General features: G+C 49.7%; 1 protein-coding gene across 1 annotated transcript in view; it reads right to left on the bottom strand.

The window, feature by feature from the left end:
* The window catches only part of VWA5B2 (von Willebrand factor A domain containing 5B2), a 40,461-nt gene that overhangs the window by 10,761 nt on the left and 8,413 nt on the right, over positions 1–21,287 (bottom strand). Inside the window, exons 3-10 of the mRNA XM_065410984.1 lie at positions 17,717–17,936; positions 16,940–17,094; positions 9,097–9,228; positions 8,425–8,549; positions 8,027–8,203; positions 3,806–3,916; positions 3,167–3,369; positions 1,267–1,381 (exon numbers count right to left, since the gene is read on the bottom strand). Of these exons, the coding sequence (XP_065267056.1) occupies positions 1,267–1,381; positions 3,167–3,369; positions 3,806–3,916; positions 8,027–8,203; positions 8,425–8,549; positions 9,097–9,228; positions 16,940–17,094; positions 17,717–17,936 (1,238 nt within the window). The remainder of the gene's footprint in view (positions 1–1,266; positions 1,382–3,166; positions 3,370–3,805; positions 3,917–8,026; positions 8,204–8,424; positions 8,550–9,096; positions 9,229–16,939; positions 17,095–17,716; positions 17,937–21,287) is intronic.

Below are 21,287 nucleotides of genomic sequence, written 5' to 3' on the forward strand. Positions count from 1 at the left end.
CTCTCCAGAGCCCAGGATACCACTCTGAGCACCAGCCTAGGTACTGGGGGCCGCAAGAGCAGACACAAGGCCCTTCACCCCCAGGGACTAAGTGACAAAGAGCGGGGAAATGGTGGAAGGGACAGGTGGGACTCAGGAGAGCTGGGTTTGATTTTTGGCTCTGCCACTCATTCTGCGTGATCTTGGGCAAGTCACCCAGGCCCAGATCCTCAAATCCTCGGAGCCTTGATTTCAATGGAAGCTAGGAGCCTAAACACCTTTGAGGATCTGGGCCCTAATCTCTCTCCCATCCGTATCACGAGTATACCACTACTTCCTTTGTCTGTTCAGGTTGTAAGCCGTTTGGGGCAGGGACCATCTCTCAGTGTGTGTTTGCAGTTTATTAACATAGCATCTTGGTGTCATGGAGTGTGGGGGGACACAAGGCCCTGCACCCCCGGCTTCCTGCGATTCACCATGACTCTCAGCCAGCCAGTAAAGCAGAAGGTTTATTTAGATGACAGGAACACAGTCCAAGACAGGTCTTGCAGGCACAGACAACAGGATCCCCCCCCCCCAGTTAGGTCCATCTTGGGGTCCCAGGGCGCCCCAGCCCCCTTGGGAGGTCAGAGCCCCGTCTGCCTCCCAGCCATATCACCAGCCAGCTCCTGAAACTCTCCCTTCAGCGACCCCTCCCACAGCCTTTGTTCAGTTTCCCGGGCAAAGGTGTCACCTGGCCTCTAACCCCTTCCTAGGTTCTCACATTACATGCTCAGGTGGTCAGTCTCCCATCCCCCAACGCAGACCATCCTAGCCACACTCCCCTGTCAGCATTCAAAGACCAAAGTAAGAACAGTCCCAGTTCGTCACACTTGGCCACTGGCCATTGCACATCACTATGTGTCTGAGCAGTGCCCAGCACAACGGAACCCATCACAGCCAAGGCCATGTAGATGGGCATTCCCAGCAGGCGTGAAGTGTAGCCATGCCGCCTAGATCAAAGTGGCGCGCTCTGTATTGGAGACCCATGGTCCCTGCCATGAGCCACACAGCACACGCCACAAGCTGTGTGACATGCCAAGTCCCCTGGTCTGTCTGCAGGCTGCACCTGTGGGTGCCCTCTGTAGGATGCCCCTCTGTAACAGAAAGAGGGCAGCTGAAGCCAGTGTCGTTCTATGCCCATTAGGTATGGTGGGTGAGCTTTAGGCATCCTTGGTTAATAGAGACCTCAGTGCTCTCACCCCCACAACTGAGTCCAAAATACCGGTGCAGAGGGAGGACACTTACCTTGGGCTGCAGCCTCTCCTCAGGGCTCAGGAACTCAGCCCGACCTTTGCTCACCTTGGCCAGGCCTCTCAGGAGCCTCCGGCAGGCTCCGGAGCCCAGGCCAAAGCTGAAACACCTGCAGGAATAAGCAGAACTGCTTAAAAGCAACCCTTGGGCCTAATCTGAGACCCACTGGCCTAGACGGGGATGGCTCCAGCCTGAAAGGAGAAGGCACTGAGCCACCCTACTCGGGCTGGGATATTTGTAGGTTTTCTGGGACCAGGTCTGCACAGGGGTCTTTGGCAGAGAAGGCTCCGAGACCCCTCTCTTGGGGTTTGAGGTTAGAGCTGGTCGGAAATGTTCCATTGAAAAGTTTTTTGATGAAAAATGCCACTGTTGTCAAAATCAAAACATTTAGAAATACGGTGTTTGCAGTGCTGGCGTAGCTGTCTTGGTCCCAGGATGAGAGGATAAGGCAGGTGAGGTAATACCTTTGTAGAAACATGTCAATTTAAAACAAAAACTCAAAACAAAGAACATTCTGAATTTTCATTTTGAAAAATCCTAATGTTGGGGCTTTTCTTTTTAATTTTTAATATGTATATTTGTATTATTCTTTATATTATTTTGTGACATGTCCATAGCAATAATGCACAATATGCACCTCTGCTATAGACCTGCAATACTACGACATAATATAATAGTTACAATATTTTATTATTGTTTTATTTTATGTTAAAATCATTAGAGGGCAGCTGCTACTTAGCACTGATTGAAACATCGCATCTTCTTTTCTAGATCTGAGTCTCCTGTTTGTGTTTTAATTAAACAGTCTGACATGCTGACATTTGAAGTAATGTAAAAATAATAAAAATGACATGAAGATTACAATTAAAAATCAAGATAACATTTCAAAATCCCCAAACAAAAATTTGAAATTCTGGAACAAACATTTTCCAGATCCAAAAGCTTTTCCGAAATTCTGTTTCATGAGAAATTCACGAGAACAAAAACAAATTTCAAAATGTCAAAATTTCCTGTGAAATGGGAAATCTGAGTTTGGACTGCTCTATCTGAGGTGTGTGTGGTGGGGGACGGGAGTTATTCTCTCAGGAGCGAACTTTGGTATAACCAGGGCCAGGGCCATCCCTACGGGGGTGCGGGGCCCGCAACAATCCCCCCCTCTGCCCCAGGCCCTGCCCCCACTCCACCTCTTCCCCCAAACCCCCGCCCTGCCTCTTTCCAGCTTCCGCCCCCTCCCGTGAGCAACACTGGGAGCCAGCGGGGAGGGCTGGGGTCGCTGCTGCCGCCTCTCGCCGGTGAGTGCAGGCCCGACCCCCGCTGCCGGTGCCAGGCCTCTCACTGACCCCGCAGGCCAGCCTGGCCCCCCGCACCCTAACCTCACCTCCCCGGGCTGGCCTACTGCCCCCTGCATGACACGCACACAGAACCGTCCCTAGGGTATGGCAATTTGGGGCGGCCACTGTGGGGCTCCCAAAGAGCGGGCTCCAGGGCGGCCACCCCGATTTGCCGTACCCTAGGGACGGCTCTGACCAGGGCTTAAATTCCGGTAAATATTTTCAAACCCATGGGGCTGAAGCTCCAAGCCATGGTGCACCCTGTGGGCCTTCAGCCCTGAGCCCCCCTTGCCCCACAGCTGAAGCACAGAACCCTGGGGGGTTTCATAGGGAGCCCAGGGGGAGGGGGGGAGAGATTGTGAGAGGCTCAGGGAAATACCCTATGAGAATTTAAGCCCTGGGTATAACAGTACCAATGCAGGGCCCTCTGCTCCCCTCTGGCACCAGGGGCTGCAGACTAGTTCCCCATCCCCTCAGCCATCCTCCTCGCAGCAGGAAGATTCTTGCCCCGTCCCTCCCCTGGGTTTGTTTCCCTCCCCTCCCCACACACACACACTCCGTACCTGACGGTGCTGGCCTGCCTCCGAATCAGCTCAATGATCTTGCCTGCATTGCTGACGTTGGCATCCGCGAAGATGAAGAGCTGGCGCGGGTAACCGCGGTGAAGAGGCTGCCCCAGGATCCAGGTCAGAGCAGCCAGGAGGTTGGTCCCATGCATATCGGCCCGGAGCTTCTGTATGTGCTCACAGGCCAGCCTGAGGTTCTCCTGCTGACACAAACAGTGTGGATTACAGGGGCACCCCAAGCCCACAGAATCACCCCCAAATTCTCACTCTTCTCCCCTCTTGTCTACAATCCCACCACACTACGGTCATGTTGAAGCAAGGAGCCTGATGCCGAGCACTGATCTGTTGGCCAGCGCTGCTCACACCATGGGAGCAGCTAACCTTCAATCACAGGAGCCAGAGAAAAAGACTTAGGTGTTTAACAAGCTCATGATGAGAGTGCACCAAGCAGCCATGGCCCATGAAGAGTCAGGGACGTGGACCAGGGGGCCTCGATTATTGGAGGGGCTGGTCATGGGGGGTCAACATGAGGTGGGGAAGTGTAGTGAAGGCTTCAGACCGGGATGAACGAGGGAGACTGGTTGTGATGGCATCTGGGTCACGAGGGCCAGGAATCCTCACATGCACCACACTCACATTGCTGCAGGGCTTGCTTGCTGGGAAGAGGGGTTTGATGTGGGAGCCAAATCCAGCAATGTTCAGCAAGGTGCCTGAAGGGAGGCTCTTCACTGCCACCAGCAAGGCCTCCTGGGAAGAAATGAAATATAACACATAGGGCAGGTGAGGCCAGTGATGATGGGGAGGGTGGAAAGCGAGGCTGATCAGCTGTAAGGGGGACACACCCTGTCCATGAATATGCACTACTCCCTACCAAAGAGATCTACCAGGCTGGAGAACCATCTTCCAGGGGAAGGGCTGAGAGCCCCACTGCTGGGAACGTTCGGAACTGGACTGGACAAAGCCTTGGTGCATGGGCTAGAGAGAACACTCCTGCATTCCCTCTGTGGGTCCGTTCAATTTCTGACACCTCTCAACAAGCATGGCCTCTGGGACCCCTCCCTCTGTGGCACAAGGCTAGAGCACCTCTCTGTGGAGTCACTTCCCAGCACTGGCACTCACTGGGCAACTGAGCCAAGTCACTTCCCTCCTCTCAGTCTCAGATGCCCCCCATGCCTTTCTGGGTCAGTTGAATACGGATGCTCCATGCACAAGGGCCAGCGCGGAAGGAGGTGTGGAGACTGTTGGGGGAGAAGCAGACAAACGCGCGGCTGAGGCTGGACTCACTGGGGGGAAGGAGGCCGGAGGCAATGTGACAAGGGGGAGCAGCAGGAAGAAGCTGAGCTGTGAGGGGCCTTGAAAAGGAGGACGAGAAGCTTGGATTTGATGCAGTGGAGAAGGGGAGCCACTGGAAGGCTGTGGGGGTGTGCTGGGGTCAGAGGGTCAGGCAATGACGCTGATCCTAGTCTTTGGAATGGGCTAGAGGGGGACGACGTGGGCGTATTTCTGGTTAGAGCCTACAGGGCATATCCTCAGCTGCTTAAGTGCCCTGCACAGGCTACTTCAGCCACTGAGTTACTGTGGAGCTATGGACTGAGGGAGTCGATCTGCCCCTATATATTTATACATGTTCGATACAGGCCAAGGATTCCAGGATGTGCCGGACAAGGCGATCACATCCTGTTCCTGTTTCAGTCCCTCTCCCCAGATGGGACAGCTGCATTTTCCCAGGATGAATCTCAGTTTATTTGCAGCCCATTTTTCTAATCTCTTTAGGTTTCTTTGTATCATCTTCCTGCCCTCACTGGTGCTTGTATCACCTCTTCAGTTAGTCTCATCTGTGAACTTCATTAACATGCTTTCAGATCATTACATGAAAATTATAATGAGGATTAATTAGCTCATGTTTACACCGCACCTTAAATATGTGAAACACCATGTAAATGCTAAGTACCACTATTAGAGAGACAAGGTGGGGGAGGTAATATCTTTTATTGGACCAACTTCTGTTGGTGAGAGCTCTGTGTAAGCTCAAAAGCTTCTCTCTCTCACCACTAGAAATTGGTCCAATAAAAGCTATCACCTCATCCACCTTGTCTCTCGAATATCCTGGGACCAACGGCTACAACACTGCTGCATACACGTATCACTATTAACAAGTGAACTCAGACAGGTCCTGACAACAATCCCTACAGTCCCCACTAGAAACCTCCTCATAGCTCTACCCGTTGCCATTTGTCAGGACCCTTTGTTCAGTCCTTCAGTCAGTTTTCAACCCAGGTACCAGTGCTTCTATCCAAGCCAATTAGAATTAATGTTTGTCATAACTATCAAAGGAAGGGTAACAGCCCTCCTGTGTACAATACTATAAAATCCCTCCTGACCAGAGACACCAAAATCCTTTTACCTGTAAAGGGTTAAGAAGCTCAGGTAACCTGGCTGACACCTGACCCAAAGGACCAATAAGGGGATAAGATACTTTCAAATCTTGGTGGGGGGAAGGCTTTTGTTTGTGCTCTTTGTTTGGGGGGTTGTTCGCTCTTGGGACTAAGAGGGACCGGACATCAATCCATGCTCTCCAAATCTTTCTGAACAAGTCTCTCATATTTCAAACTTGTAAGTAAAAGCCAGGCAAGGCGTGTTAGGTTTATCTTTGTTTTCTCAACGTGTAAATGTTCCTTTTGCTAGAGGGTTTACCTCTGTTTGCTGTAACTTTGAACCTAAGGCTAGAGGGGGTTCCTCTGGGCTCTTTAAATCTGATTACCCTGTAAAGTTATTTTCCATCCTGATTTTACAGAGATGATTTTTACCTTTCTTTCTTTAATTAAAAGCCTTCTTTTTAAGAACCTGATTGATTTTTCCTTGATTTAAGATCCAAGGGGGTTGGATCTGGACTCACCAGGAAATTGGTGGAGAAGTCTCTCAAGGCTACCCAGGGAAGGGTTATAGTACTTGGGAGGGAGATATTCGGGGGGGGGGGGGGGAGGGAGGTAGACAGAGTTTCCCAAATAACTCATAAATAATTTAGGTGGTGGCAGCAAAAGCAGATCTAAGCTGGTAGTTAAGCTTAGAGGTTTTCATGCAGGTCCCCACATCTGTACCCTAGAGTTCAGAGTGTGGAAGGAACCTTGACAATGTTTCAAGCACGATTTCATGGGGCACAGTCAAGTGTTTTCTTTCCTGAAGTCTCTCTCGAACTGCCATGTTCCTTTCATTCACTAATTCTACTGTTCTGTTAGAAAGAGCAATCAAATGTGCTTGACGTGATTTATTCTGTACAGCCACTTATTGCTCATAGTCCTCTTACTCTATAAACAGTGTTCTCAGAGTACCTGTCCCATTATTCTAGCAGGGATAGAAGTTAGACATACAGGACAGTAATTGCCAGGATCATTCTCTTGCATTTTTTAAAGACTGGTACCACATTTATTTTTCTCCAGTCCTCTCATATCTTTCCAGTTCTCCAAGACTTTATAGAAATAGTTCAGTGATCAAATGGATTTGTCAGTTTATTCCCCTAATGCCCTGGGGTCAGGGCCATCCAGACTGGCTAATCTTTATATGGTCACATTTTCCAAGTATTCCCTCGCCTGGTTTTATCAACAGTTCTTCACTATTCCCTATGGTATGCAGCAAATCCAGCCTGAATAGCTGGGCTGTGGAGATGTGTAGGGAAGGTGTGAAGGAGTATTTCCTTAGGCTGCAGAGCAGCTGTGGAGCCATTCTGCAAAGACCTTTCAGTTCCGTTGCTGCAGTAGCCTATGCAGGGCATTTACACAGCCTCACCCCCACAGGGAGGAAGGAGATGAGAAGATCCACACAGCGGCAGATCCGCTGGTCCCACCTCCGGCTCATCCACATCTCCCTCCCCACTCCTCTGCTGTGCAGAGGACTTCACTCGCCTACTGCAGGTCCTCTGCCCCTACACCTGTTCATACTGTGCAAAATCATATTGGTTCCATGGCCCAGAGGCTCTCGGAGGAGGGAGATGGATTTGGCCCTGAGTGTCCCAAACCTCTTTGCTTTATTAATTTAAGACAATTTTTTTTGAGCAGCTCAGAACCTTAAACATCCGAGTCAGCACTGATGTCATCTCCTCCTCATTTTCTAATGTCTCTATCCTTCCCTTCCCCCAACCGTTTCTTTAAAAGCCATTCTTATTAACAGCTTCAATCTGCCTTGTCTTTTCCCTGCAGCATGGACTGACCCTGCATATTGTTCGGTTACCTCCTCCCTTCTCTGTTTCTAATACAGATCAGCCTGTGATGTCTGTCTGTCTTCCTTCCATTCTAATCTCTAAAGTCTCTCCGCTTTGACCAAAGTGTTTTCAGAAGTAACTAAGGAGTCTTGCCCCTCCAGGATATCATGTCCCTCCCTGCCACCCCAAGCAAAGGCTCGAGAAGAGAGATGGGTCTTACACCCTGCCCAGATGGTCAGCAGACCTCAGTGGGGAAGCAAATTGCAGTCTGTCTCCTCCAAAGAAAATGGTATGACCTGGCCCCTCCCCACAACATTCAAATCCAGGGATTGTTAGCAAGTCCCTCAGCTGACCTCAAATGCAGCAGCAGCAGCACGGGGAATAGAGGTAGCCAGCCTGCCTGTTAAGTAGCTGATCAACCAAGGGGATTAACACAGTGTCTGTGCCATCAGGCCCCACTGATAAGGAGGAAAGGAATCTGAGGGCACTGGGTGACCTAATGTTTCCTCCCTCTCACCTCACCCCTAATGGGAAGATTTGAGACAAGTCAGTGATTCACCCTGAGGACTTGGAGCCATCCTGGCCACTGCTTGTTCCTGGCTTTCTTCCCCTAGGTGGATCTTATGCCGCCTGCCCCCAAGCTGGGCCCTTTTCCCCCTGACCTTGATCCTGATGATGTTGGGGCCACTCATGCTGCCGCTCTGGTCGATGAGGAAGAGGATTTCCCGGGTGACCGTCTGGAGGTCAGTAGGCACACTGCCCACCTCAGGACAGAAGTTCAGCATCAGGACCGGGTTGTGGAAGATGTCTTTGTGGAATCGCTTTTGAACGAAGGCCACCTGTGAGCATGAGAGAGAGACAGGAGTGGGGTGGGATCCTCAAGCCTCACATCCCCCTTCCACAGGCACTTCCCCTTGAGCCTCACACATCCTTGCCCAGGACAGCTGTTTCCCTCAAGTCTCAGACTTCTCCCAGACCTTCTCCCGTCCCAGTCCTCTAACTGGCCGTGACACCTGCCCCTCCAGGACCACCCTGTTAAAGACCCTTCAGGGTTGGTCACCTGTCTCTCCCCATCACTGTCCTTCTTGGCGATTCGCACGTAATCCCGACGACTCCTGATGTGCGCCTCATACTCCTGGTACGTCATGGCACCCGCCTCAATGACCAGGTGAGGGCAATGGGGCTCTGGGCAAAAGGACAAACATCAGAGAAGTCAGTGGCTCCCACCCTATGGCCCTGCACTTCCTGGTGCTCCGCAGAATTTAGAATCATGAGGACCCGGCAGTTAGGAAGTGAGGGTCTGGGAAGGGAGCTGGGTCTATGAAAGGCCCTCTCCCTTATGAAGTGGGCTGCAGAACAGAATGGGCCCCTGACACAGGCAGCTCTTCTAGGACTGTAAATCAATCCAGATGGAAAATGCCTCTGAAATACTAAATATGTCTTCATGTAAGAGAACTGGGGTTTACTCCACTGGCAGCACCCCCCCGCTAGGAGAGGCAGAGAATTAAGCAACGGAGAGCTTCCCCATGCTTAGCATGCCTGCTCCCTTCTCCACAGCACCACCAGCTGGAAGAGTCTTGAACTGTAATAACCAGGAGCTTCCCACAACCAGCGCTCCTGTTAGGAGAGGCCTTGAGCTCCCAGAGCCAGTGCCGCCTGAATTTACCCTAGCTGTGGACTCCAAGTGAAAAGCAGGCTCCCAGTGTAACGTTGGTTCACTTGTTCCTCTTACCACAGGGGTACAAGATAATCTCCAGACTCCTGTCACATTGGTGACCCTCTGCCAAGGTAACACAAATGGTGGAGGCAGAGTTGGCATAGGGGTTTGCATCGGCCCGTAGGGCATGCGATGGGCTCTCCAAGCCTGCAGGGCAGAGGAGGAATAAGAAGCAGAAATTACAATTACTAAGGGGCTACGGGAGGTAGGGGTAAGGCCCATGATTTGTTGTTTTTAAAGGTACTCAGGCATTGCTGCACTCAGTGTTGTAACGCCTAACCAATTTAGGAGCCTAAATCTCATTTTCAAAAGGCATTTAGGAGACAAAATCCCATTGATTGTTGATGGGACTTAGGCACCTAAATCAAGTAGATGTTGCAACATTGATACACAGAAACGCCTAAATACCTTTAAAAATCTGGGCCTAAATCATCTAGTCTCAGCTCTGGATCATCATTGTGGCTTTTATATCCAGACATCATCCCAGGGCACTTAGGGTATGTCAACCCTTGTCATAAACATACAGCTAAGGGTAGCATAAAATCCCTCCTTTCCCTGTAAGGGGTTAAGAAACTCAAATAACCTGGTTGGCACCTGACCAAAAGGACCAATAAGAAAAGAAGATACTTTCAAATCTGGGGGGGGAGGGGTGTTGGTGCTCTCTTTGTTGTGCTCTCTTGGGACAGAGAGAGGGACCAGGCAGGAAAAAAACATCTCCTAAAACCCTACCTGAAATAAGCATCTAAGATTACAAAAATTGTAAGTAAAGCAAGGAAATGCGTTAGATTATCTTTTGTTTTAGCTTGTGAATTTTCCCTATGCTAAGAGGGAGTTTTATTCCTGTTTTTGGAACTTTGAAGTTGAGCCTAGAGGGGAATCCTCTGTTTTAAATCTTTTTATTACCCTGAAAAATTACCTTCCATCCTGATTTTACAGAGGTGCTTCTTTTTACATTTTTCTTTATAATAAAGTTCTTTTTTTAAGAACCTGATTGATTTTAGTGTCCTAAAGATAAAGGGTCTGGTCTGTACTTTTATTAAAGGCAATTGGTTAGTATGTTATTCTCAAGCCTCCCCAGGAAAGGGGGTGAAGGGGTTTGGGGAAACAGAGACTCCAAGTAGCCCTTTTCCCTGGATGTTTGTCTAAATCACTTGGTGGTGGCAGCAATACCGTCCAAGGACAAAGAAAGGATTTGTGCCTTGGGGAAGTTTTAACCTAAGCTGGTAGAAATAAGCTTGGGGTTTTTTCATGTGGGTCCCCACAGCTGTACCCCAGAGTTCAAAGTGGGGAGGGAACCTTGAAAACCCTGCAGCGGCGAGTCTCAGAACCTGGGTATATAGACTCGGGCTTGAGCTAAGGTGCTAAAAATAGCAGCGTAGCATAGATGTTGCCACTTGGGCTGGAGCTCAGGCTCTAAGACGCATCTCCCTCGCTAGGTTTCAGAGCCCAAGTTCCAGCCAAGTGGGAACGTCTACACTGCTGTTTTTAGCACCATACTAGTGAGCCTGAGGCTGCAGGCTGCAGCTCAGAATCGCTGCTGCAGATTTTGTTTGCAGGGCAGACATAATCTAAGTCCCTGCTGCATCAGCTGGGTGCCTTTTTTAAATGCTTGTGGCCTGTTATGACAATTCTTTCTCTCCCCTAGACCCTGCTGTTCCTCCCCCGCAGAAGACGTACAGAGATATTTGGAGTGACTGCAAATAGATAATAATTACATCCAAAAAGCTATGCTAAACGAACACATAGGGTACGTCTTCACTTACATCCGGGTCCGGATGTAAGCAATCGATTTTCTGAGTTCGATTTATCGCGTCTGGTTAAGACGCGATAAATCGATCCCGGATCGATCCCGGAAGTGCCCCGGATCGATCCCGGAAGTGCTCGCCTTCGACGCTGGTACTCCAGCTCGGCGAGCGGAGTACGCAGCATCGACGGGGGAGCCTTCCTGCCGCGTCTGGACCGCGGTAACTTCGGACTAAGGTACTTCGAATTCAGCTACGTTATTAACGTAGCTGAATTTGCGTACCTTAGTCCGAAGTGGGGGGGTTAGTGTAGACCAGCCCTAAGGTTGTGAAGTCAAGCACTGAAAAGTTAGGAAGTGTCAGAACTCAGGTTGCCTTTGCAATCTGAATTCAGCCCCCTTGTGCACATGCATTATGATACAATCTTTAATTGCATGATCACATATTATTTTTTCCACAGGACCCCTGCCTCATTGAGTAAATGAGAAATTAGTCAATATTTTTTATCCCACCATTCAATGTATTGCCCCAGACCTTATTTACTCCATACCATGGAAACCCTGCCCTGAATTCAAAACTGTTCATTCTCTCCTGAGTGTTTTTATGATGCTCTCACCTTTGTATCTGAGGGCTTCACAATCTTTCTTTAATTTATCTTCACAACACTCCTGTGGGAATAGGTGCTATTATCACGCCCATTTTATAGATGGGGAATTGAAGCACGGAACGTTTAAGGCTAAAATTGTCAAGTGTCCACTAATTTGGGGGGCCCAATGTGAGACACCTTGGGCCCGATTTTCCAGAGTAGCAGGACTTTATATGTTCAAAGCACAGTTCCAACAGTCTGCAGCTGCCATTCTGAGCACTCTGCTCGTCTGGCCATAGGTATCTCCCGCTGGGCATCCAGAAAAGGAGTAACACATAATTAGTGGCCAGCCATGAACATTTTGATTTAAGTGACTTTCCCAGAATCACCTAGGAACTCGGGGACAGAGACCGGGATAGAATCCAGTTCTCCAGGGAGACATTCAGTTGTCTTAACCATGAGACCATCCTTTCTTGTCCTGGAATCCCCTGCCTCATCCACTACTCAACTTCCTAATTCAGCAACAAATGAGGCAGGGGTCCGACAAACTACAGCCAACCCTGATTCCTTCCCAAAGCACCATCCATTCTGTGGCAGTGAATGAAGCTGTAGTATGTGATCATGTGATTAAAGACTGTACCACAATGCATATGCAAAAGGGGCCAAATTAAAGTTGCATTTTTGGTCTGGACAAACAATGTATTTTTCCCTAATATTGCTCCTGGAAACAGCCAAACCATTTCAGCGGAAATGTTTCAAAACAACTCAGGCTGAGGCAGACATCTGGCATGGAAAATTTCAGCCCAAATACTTAAAGTTTGGCAAAGTTATAAGCAACTGAAAACAGGGTCTTATAATGGGAAGTTTATGCAATCTTAACTACAGGCCACACTACCAGCTCTGCTAAAATAAAACAGATCCATCCCATGAGAGGGAGGAAGGGTCTGTCAAACAGAAATGGACAGAATTTTCTCATTTACCTGCCTCCAACACATACACACACACTCAGGCACATTCAAACTTGGGGGTTATGTTTGGCTAACATCATTATGCAAGGCCCTGAAAATCTGATATTGCTTGGCAGAGAGGCAACATTATCCTTCCCCCTCAGGAATTTCCATCAGCCTCCTTTCACTGTCACACATAGACTCATAGACTTTAAGGCCAAAAGGGACCATTGTGATCATCTAGTTTGACCTCCTGCACATTGCTGGCCACAGAACCTCACCCACCCACTCCTGTACTCAGGGGTGTGCGCAGGAATTAAAATTTGACCACTTTTGGAGGGGCACATTCTGTCTCTCCCTGCCCCCCATGGCCCTGGAACCGGAGAAGCTGGCTCTCTCCTCGAGTCTGCCACCCCAGGGCCAGAAGAGCTGGCTCTCTCCACCCTAACCCCAGAAGAGTTCTGTGCCCCTGCTGATTATTGGGGGCACATGTGCCCCTGCTTGCTCCCTCTTGTGCACGCCCCTGTCTATACTAGACCCATAACCTCTGGCTGAGTTATTGAAGTCCTCAACTCATGATTTAAAGACTTCAAGTTATAGAGAATCCACCATTTACTCTAGTTCAAATCAGCAAGTGACCCATGCCCTACACTACAAAGGAAGGCAAAAAAACCCCAAGGTCTCTGCCAGTCTGACCTGGGGGGAAATTCCTTTGCAGCCGCAAATCTGCCAATCAGTTAGAACTTGACCATGTGGGCAAGATCCACCAGCCAGACACCTGGGAAAGAATTCTCTGTAGTAACTCAGAGCCCTCCCCATCTAGGGTCCATCTCCGGCCACTGGGATTATTTGCTTCTAGCAGTCACGGAGGGGCCATATGCCATGGTAGGCAATCTCATTATACCATCCCCTCCATAAACCCATCAAGCTCAGTCTTGAAACCAGTTAGGTTTGTTGCCTCCTCTGCTCCCCATGGATGGCTGTTCCAGAACTTCATTCACATGCAAGTACTCACACACAAATGTGCACACACCCATGCTTCCATACACAGGAGTATTTATACCAACACATACACACACACTCAGGCACATTCAAACACAGGTGCATATGCACACATAGAGCCATGCATGCACATGTGCTCACACACAGAGACAAGCACTCATGCATGCATACAGATGTGCACTCACACACATGCCTGCTTACACAAGTGCATGCAAACACACACAGCCATGAGCACAAGCACTTACACTCACACAGGGGCACGTGTTTAAACACATTTGCTAAGAGGGAAGGTTAAGGTTTGGAGGCCTCGCAGAAGGAGGAAGCGTGTTTTGAGGAGAGACTGAAGGAGGAGAGGGTGGAAGTGGAAGGAAAGGGGCTCTGCGCATAAGGGACAGTATAGAAGAAAGCCACAGGCTATCTGCTGAGAACCCTCTGCCCATCCCACTTGGCCAGAGTCTTCCCTGAGCACCCCTCCCTGCTCACCCTTATTCCACCCCACACACAGACACTCACCTGAGCGTGGCCTCCACCGAGGCTAGTCACCACCCAGTGTAATATTCACACCAGTGCTCAGTGCCAACATCCCCGCCCCCAGACTCAGTAACTCAGGGGAGGCAGAGAAGAGCCTCTTCAAGGTCTAAAAAGGACTGTGGGTATGCTCACAGTGCAGCTGGGACCCCTTGACATTTCTCTTCCTAGCGTACCTCCCCCTCCTACCAGAGAGGGGCCTATAAACCACTCAGCACCAACAGACATTTTCTCCAGACTGATGCACAGTGAGGCCGGAGTGCAGCACTTCAGAGGCAGATGGGCCTTGAGCCAACGCTAATGGGATCAATTCCCCTAACCTCTCAGGCACACACTCCAGTCTCTGTGCAATTCATCCCCATCACGTCCCTTCTCCCCACAGCCATTCCTCACTTTCATTTCTCTGAGTGAAGGAGGATATTGGCTAAGCAATAAAGAGCTAGGTTTTTACTGCTGGGTCTAAGTGGTAGCGGCTAAGACTCCACCCCAGGTGAAGTGAGTTGACTGGTCTCAGCCAGCTATCCCATAAATCCATGATGTGCAATGGTGTGACGTTGTGCAGTCTATATGGTTTTATAAAAACTTGATAATAAGTCAATATAATGTAACTGGGATAGTTTTAGAGAAAATATGGTAATAAGTGAATATAACGTAACTGGGATATGCTTCATGCAAAAGGTCTCTTGTAAGGTATCATTACAAAGCTTATAATCTACTGAGTATGATCATCTGATTTGTATAAATGTACCACTCTTGTATCTAAAACTAGAAATATAAAATGTAACTCTGAGGGCCTATTGTAATTATGTAAAGTGTGTGCCATTAATGATGGTTTGGAATCTTGATGACTCCCATTAACCAGGACCATTGTCTGCAGATGGTTGTGTTTACCTGTTAGTCTTCCTGTATATGTGTGTGCTGGCAAGTGGGCAATGAAGTCTTGCAGTGACATGTGATCACGTCACCTGAACTGGAATCCATCTTTAACCTGGTGCTTTTCCAGTGGGGGGGGGGGGTAGAAACCCAGAGGGACAAAGGGTTCCCGCCTTATGCAAAAGATATATAAAGGGGTGGAACAGAACAGAGAGGGAGAGAGGAGCCATCATGAAGAATCCCCTAGCTACCACCTGAGCTGGAACAAGAGCTGTACCAGGGGAAAGAATTGTGCCCAGGCCTGGAAGGTGTCCAGTCTGAGAAAAAGCTTACTGAAGCATCTCTGAGGGTGAGATAATCTATATTCAGTTTGATTAGGCATAGATTTGCGCATTTTATTTTATTTTGCTTGTGACTTACTTTGTTCTGTCTGTTACTACTTGGAACCACTTAAATCCTACTGTCTGTATTTAATAAAATCACTTATTATTTAGTAATTTACTCAGAGTATGTATTAATACCTGGGGGAGCAAACAACTGTGCATATCTCTCTATCAGTGTTATAGAGGGCGAACAATTTATGAGTTTACTCTGCATAAGCTTTATGCAGGGTAAAACGGATTTATTTGGGTTTAGACCCCATTGGGAGTTGGGCATCTGAGTGCTAAAGACAAGCACACTTCTGTGAGCTGTTTTCAGGTAAACTTGCAGCTTTGGGGCAAGTGATTCAGACCCTGAGTCTGTGTTGGAGCCAGACGGGAGTGTCTGGCTCAGCAAGACAGGGTGCTGGAGTCCTGAGCTGGCAGGGAAAACAGAAGCAGGGGTAGTCTTTGCACATTAGGTGGCAGCTCCCAAGGGGGTTTCTGTGATCCAACCCGTCACAAATGGTATTTGGGGGCAGGAGTAAGTGGACTGGCTCATCCACTGACCTGCCTCAGATGCCCTTTGATCCTTCCTGCGTTCCCTGACTCACCCAAGAGCTCTCATTCTATTATTAATGGTGTACTTATATAGCAGTGTGGTTGGGTTCTTCAGCTGACCCTCCTGGTTATAAGGTACTGGGACACCACTAGGAAATGTTAATTGATTCCTGCTGGATATAATGGAAGTGGCAGTAGCCCTTTGACTAGAGGTATCTATGGGTGCTTTTGTCTTAAGTGAGTGCCCTGGGGAGGCAGCTTGGGTTGGAGTTTTGTGATAATAAAGTCAGCAAAGAAGTGGATGGGTTTTGCCTCTCTCAAGTCTGTGGTGAGTGTATTGGAGCACGGCAAAAATGCCACTGGTTCACAGCTTGGCATTTATAGTCAAAATCTGCTCTCTGCCATGAGGAGCTTAATCAGAGATGACATGTCCCGGGGAGAGATAACATCAGACAAGGACATTGGGGAGGGTCGGACAGACCAGGTTAACATGAGAGAAGGTCAGGAGGTTCCTTGGCTATGGTGGGATCACATCAAGTTAGTTCAGCTCCCCAACCCTTTAGTTTTATTGTTCATAGGCTGGAGCAGGAATGAGGCTCAATGATGGAGGGAGGCAGAAGGAGCAGGTTTGGAGAAGGGATTGGACGGAGGGACAGGAGGTAGCTTTTTCCTTAAATACCAAAAGGAAATGTCTTCAGGAATGAGGTGCATCATCAAATATCCTTTGTTTCATGGGACATCTCTCATTTTAGTCCCAAAGTTACCCACATGTTCCCCCCTAGCTTTTATTGTTGGAAACTTTCCATCAGAAACAGACTCATGAATCTGAGTTAACAGAGAGAGCCATTTACACGAAGGGAATGAATCCCATAACTGCAGTGGAATAGTAATTATTTGGTGCCCTTCATTTTGGGCCTTTGTGACACTCTGCAACCCCTGTTTGAGCCTTGGTAGCTGCCGGGTAGGATCAGTAAGCTATGGATCTAAGGAGCTGAGGGCTGGAATAGCAGGCTGTGGTGGGTCAGGATTAAGGGACATGAAATGAGCTGCATGTTTCTGTTATGCCAGGGCTGGAATAGCGGGGGGGGGGGGACGACTGCGGATGGGGATTGAGGGACACTAGATGGGCTGTCAGGGGGAGGCTTGGCCAGCTGTTGCCCACACACTGTCCAGCTCTATTGACACTTCACTTCCATGAGCACTGATGACCCACCAAAAGAGAGAGAAAAATAAGCCGACGGAGAAACATCATCCTCATACCTGCCAGCAAGCAGGGCCCCTTGACCAGCAGCTCAAAGGAGAATTCATAGGGGAAGGGATTGTAGGCCTGGCCCCTGAAGACGTCTGTGCTCTCGGGAGGCACGATGAATGACTGTTCACTTCGCAGGCCAGTAGCTCCAAAGCAGCTAGTGGGACTGAAACAAAAGACAAGTCAATCACGAGCGGACCGCAAAGCACCCGCTAGGGGTGGGCTTGGCCTGCTGGGGAACGTTAGCCTCTGCAGTGCTGAGCAGCCTCTCTCCCTATCAGCGCAGAGAGCTCTTGCCATGCACTCCTGGGCATTCCAGCAGCTGGGAGATGAACAGGCTCCTCTGATGATACCCTGGGACGTGCACCAGACTTTAGTTCACACCTGGGTATCTCAGGCAGGCCACAGGGACTTTACTGCCACCTCAGGCCAGTGGAGATCCACAGTTCATCAGGGAGGGAACATGAAGCATCTTCCTGAACCCCAACATCCTCCCGCATTTACCTGTCAGCCCCCTCCCCCCCCCGTGAGGACGCAGCAGGAGAATGTGGGAATCCACAACTGGGGAGACCTGGGCAAACCCTCTAGCGTGAGACTCTGTATTCAGGTTTGGTGAAGTTAAGGTGCATTCTGGGAATCTCCTCAGGGATGAGGTGACCACAGAACCATCCCTCTGCTCCTTATCCCCTCCCTATAGCCCCTCTGCTTTCCCTCCCCTTCTATAACCTCCTCAGCCCCCACTATGGCATAGACTCCGAGAAAGCCATGAAAATCACCATAGGGCCAACCTGTCGTCACACAAGCCTCCCGGCTCACTCGCACTTTCCGGGACGGCCACCACGAGGGGCGTGAGGATGGAGGGGAACGTGATGTGGAGTGCACCGGCTGGCAGGGTCGACAGCTCCTGGCTGCTGCTGAAGACCACAGTCAGGATTTCTGAGGGCCCAATGGGGCCCGTGCTGAGGATGAAGGTAGAACGCTCTAAATCTTCATCAAGGATTAGGTGACCTGGGCAGGAAAGGAACAGTCAGCAGGCAGTTTCCACAGGACAGGCATTTCGAGCATCGAGCTGGTGTTCGCAGTTACAGACCAGCACCAGGACGGGGGGGATCAGCTCCTCAGCCATGGACAGTCTCAAACTGGAATAGTGAGGCCAAGGGGATTATTATTCATTATACATTAAGTATTATCAGTATGCTTAGCAATGTACAAACATATAAAAAGACACAGTCCTTGCCCTAGAAGTTTACAGTCTAAAGTCTGGTCTAACTACAAAGTGAAGCTGATGTAAGCCATCTTGTGTTGACCTATTTGCGTACGTGTCTACACTTGAGCTTGTCTCCCACCAATGTAAGTGCCCCATTACAGTGATGCAGTAACACCACCTCCCTGAGCGGCATTGAGCCATGGTCAATGTACTGAAGTCAATACAATGCGAGTACAGATACTGCGTTACTTATGTCGACCCTAACAGTCCTCCAGCAGCTGTCCCATAATGCCCGACACTGACAGTTCTGGTCACAATTGTGAATTCCACTGCCCAGGGGTCACAGAGACTGGAAGGCCCCCCTCCGCTTTAACGTTCCATTAATTTTTGAAATGTCTTTTCCTGATTATCCAGCTTGGCAAGCACACCTAGCAGCTCTCTTTTGTTGTGTGCAACTCCCCAGCTGATCATGCTGTCTACATGCTCCAGATGCACTCCAGCTTGGAACAGAAAGGAGGTACTGGATCTCCTTGGCCGTGGGGAAAAGACACTGTACAAGCACAGCTCTGGACCAGCCATAGAAACATGGACATCTATGAGCAGATTGCCTGGGGGATGCAGAAGGGGTACAATAGGGACCAGCAGCAGTGTCATCCGAAAGCAAAGAAATTGCGGCAGGCATATCAAAGGCCAGGGAGGCCAACAGTTGATCCAGTGCCGAGCCACAGACCTGCCACTTTTACAAAGAGCTGCATATCATACTTGGTGGAGATCCCAACACTGTCCTGCACACCACCATGGATACCTCCGAGGAGCCCAAGCCACAGGCCTCTGTTGTGAAAAGCGAGTTAGGCAAGAGGAGCCGTGTGGAGCAGTGGGGTTATGTACACAGGGGTGTCCCTTGAATCCTCTTGAGAGAGCTCGATAAAACTTTCATGGAGGTACTCTGCAATCCTCTCCTGAAGGTTTCTAGGGATGGCAGCCTTATTTCTTCCTCCGTGGTATGACACTTTCCCACACCAGTCAGCGTTAACTTCAGCAGGCACCGTAGGCTTCGGGGCTGGAGCACCCACGGGGAAAAATTAGTGGGTGCTCTGCACCCACTGGCAGCCAAGCTCCCCTCACCTCCCATCCCACCTCCTCCTCCCCCTTCCCTGAGCGTGCCACGTCCCTGCTCCTCCGCCTACCTCCCAGCATTTCCTGCCCAGCTGCCGCCAAACAGCTCTTTGGCAGCGTTAGCAAGCTCGGGGGGCGGGGGAGGAGCAGGAATGTGGCATGCTCAGGGGAGGAGGCGGGGCTGGGGTGGGGATTTGGGGAAGGAGTTGGAATATTGGCAGGGAGGGAGCAGAGTTGGGGCGGGGACTTTGGGAAACGGGTTGTAATGGGGGCGGAGAAGGGGTGGGAAGATGTGGGGTGGGGCCTCATGGAAGGAGTGGAGCAGGGGCGGGGCCAGGGGCAGGGGGGGGGTCGAGCACCCACAGGAAAGAGGGGAAGTCGGTGCCTATGGCAGGCACCATTGCAATACACAGGCTAGCAGCATACAGGTTCGGGAAGCTTCAGGATACCAGCAGCGGCTGTGCTCTCTCTGCCTTTGTTTCCCTCAGGAATGAAATATCAGTTAAACCACCACCACCTATGGAAAATGGTGCCAGTATTCGGTGACACTGGCCTATCCCAGTGGTTTTCAACCTGTGGTCTGCAGACCCCTCAGGCTCTGCAGACGACATGTAAGGGTCCACGAAAGGTTGTTGTTACCACAGAACAGTGGTTTTCAACTTGTCTAATATTTCCAAAGGGGTCCAACCTCCATTTGAAATTTTTTACGGGTTTGCAAATGAGAAAAGGTTGAAAACCACTGGCCTATACTCAGAGTTTTATGCAACTGAGCAATTCCTCCTCCTTTTCCTCGCCCCTGGCGGGCTGTACTCACCATGGCTGGTGCTGTAGTGACACCGGGCACAAGCTCTCCAAGGCCTTGTTTAAAACTTTAATGGAGAAAGAGAAGGGAGCTGTGAATCTTAACTTTCCCTTTCTGTTGTGACTATACTGACAATGGTACCGCTGTGTGTTTTACCTGCAGGTTCTCCCTCTACACCTTCAGAATGCCTGAGCCAGATGATGAGGAGAAAGAAAACGACTCGGGATGCATCAAGATATAATAAGGCTTCTCTGGCAGCAAATACAGATGCTGCAGACTCTTGTGGACCTTCAGGGTCAACAATCACAGGCATGCCTCCCTTTGCTATCCCTGGAGAACTCCATTACACCTCTCTACACCGGGGCGGCTCCAGGCACCAGCGCACCAAGCGCGTGCCTGGGGGGCAAGCCATGGGGGGCGGCCTGCCAGTCGCTGTGAGGGCGGCAGTCAGGCAGCCTTCGGCGGCATGCCTGCGGGAGGTCCGCCGGTCCCGCGGTTTCGGCGGCAATTCAGCGGTAGGTACGCCGAAGGCGTGGAACCGGCGGACCTCCCGCACACATGCCACAGAATCCACGTTACCAGCAGACCGCCCGCAAGTGCGCCGCCGAAAGCTGCCTGACTGCAGTGCTTGGGGTGGCAAAATACATAGAGCCGCCCCTGTCTACACACACCCCTAACATTCCACCTGCCATCAGGGGGCACATCCCTACCTTACCACTCCACCCCAGGGGACATAAAGGACAACCACAGCTTCACATACACTGACCTGTGAAAGCCACAGTTGCTGAATGCGTAGGTAAATGTGTGTAGGTAGGACACAAATGTTCTTTCCCTTAAGTTCTGTTCCATTAGTTTATTAAGTTTTTAATGTATTTGCTTTTAAAGTGCACAGATTTTTCTTTGTACTGGTTTTGCTACTGAATAAAATTATATTATTTGGAAACTAGTTCATCTGTATTAGCTCCCAGCATATGCTGCAGAGTGTCTAGCAGTTCTGAAAGCACCTACTTACTAACTACTTTACAGTGCGACATAACTCACAGGATCAATGACACACACAGTGTGATAACCATAAATGTACAGCAAGCACTGTAAAATTATTAGGTGCATTGACAGTGTTATATTCATAGATGTACACCAAGCACCACACAATTTCTAACAGGCCCACAAATAGCAGGGTGAGGTACAGCACAATACACCACAATGCATTACTGTACTGTGATTCACTGTTAAA

The sequence above is a fragment of the Emys orbicularis genome, chromosome 9 (assembly GCF_028017835.1).
Source record: "Emys orbicularis isolate rEmyOrb1 chromosome 9, rEmyOrb1.hap1, whole genome shotgun sequence".
Taxonomy (NCBI): domain Eukaryota; kingdom Metazoa; phylum Chordata; order Testudines; family Emydidae; genus Emys; species Emys orbicularis.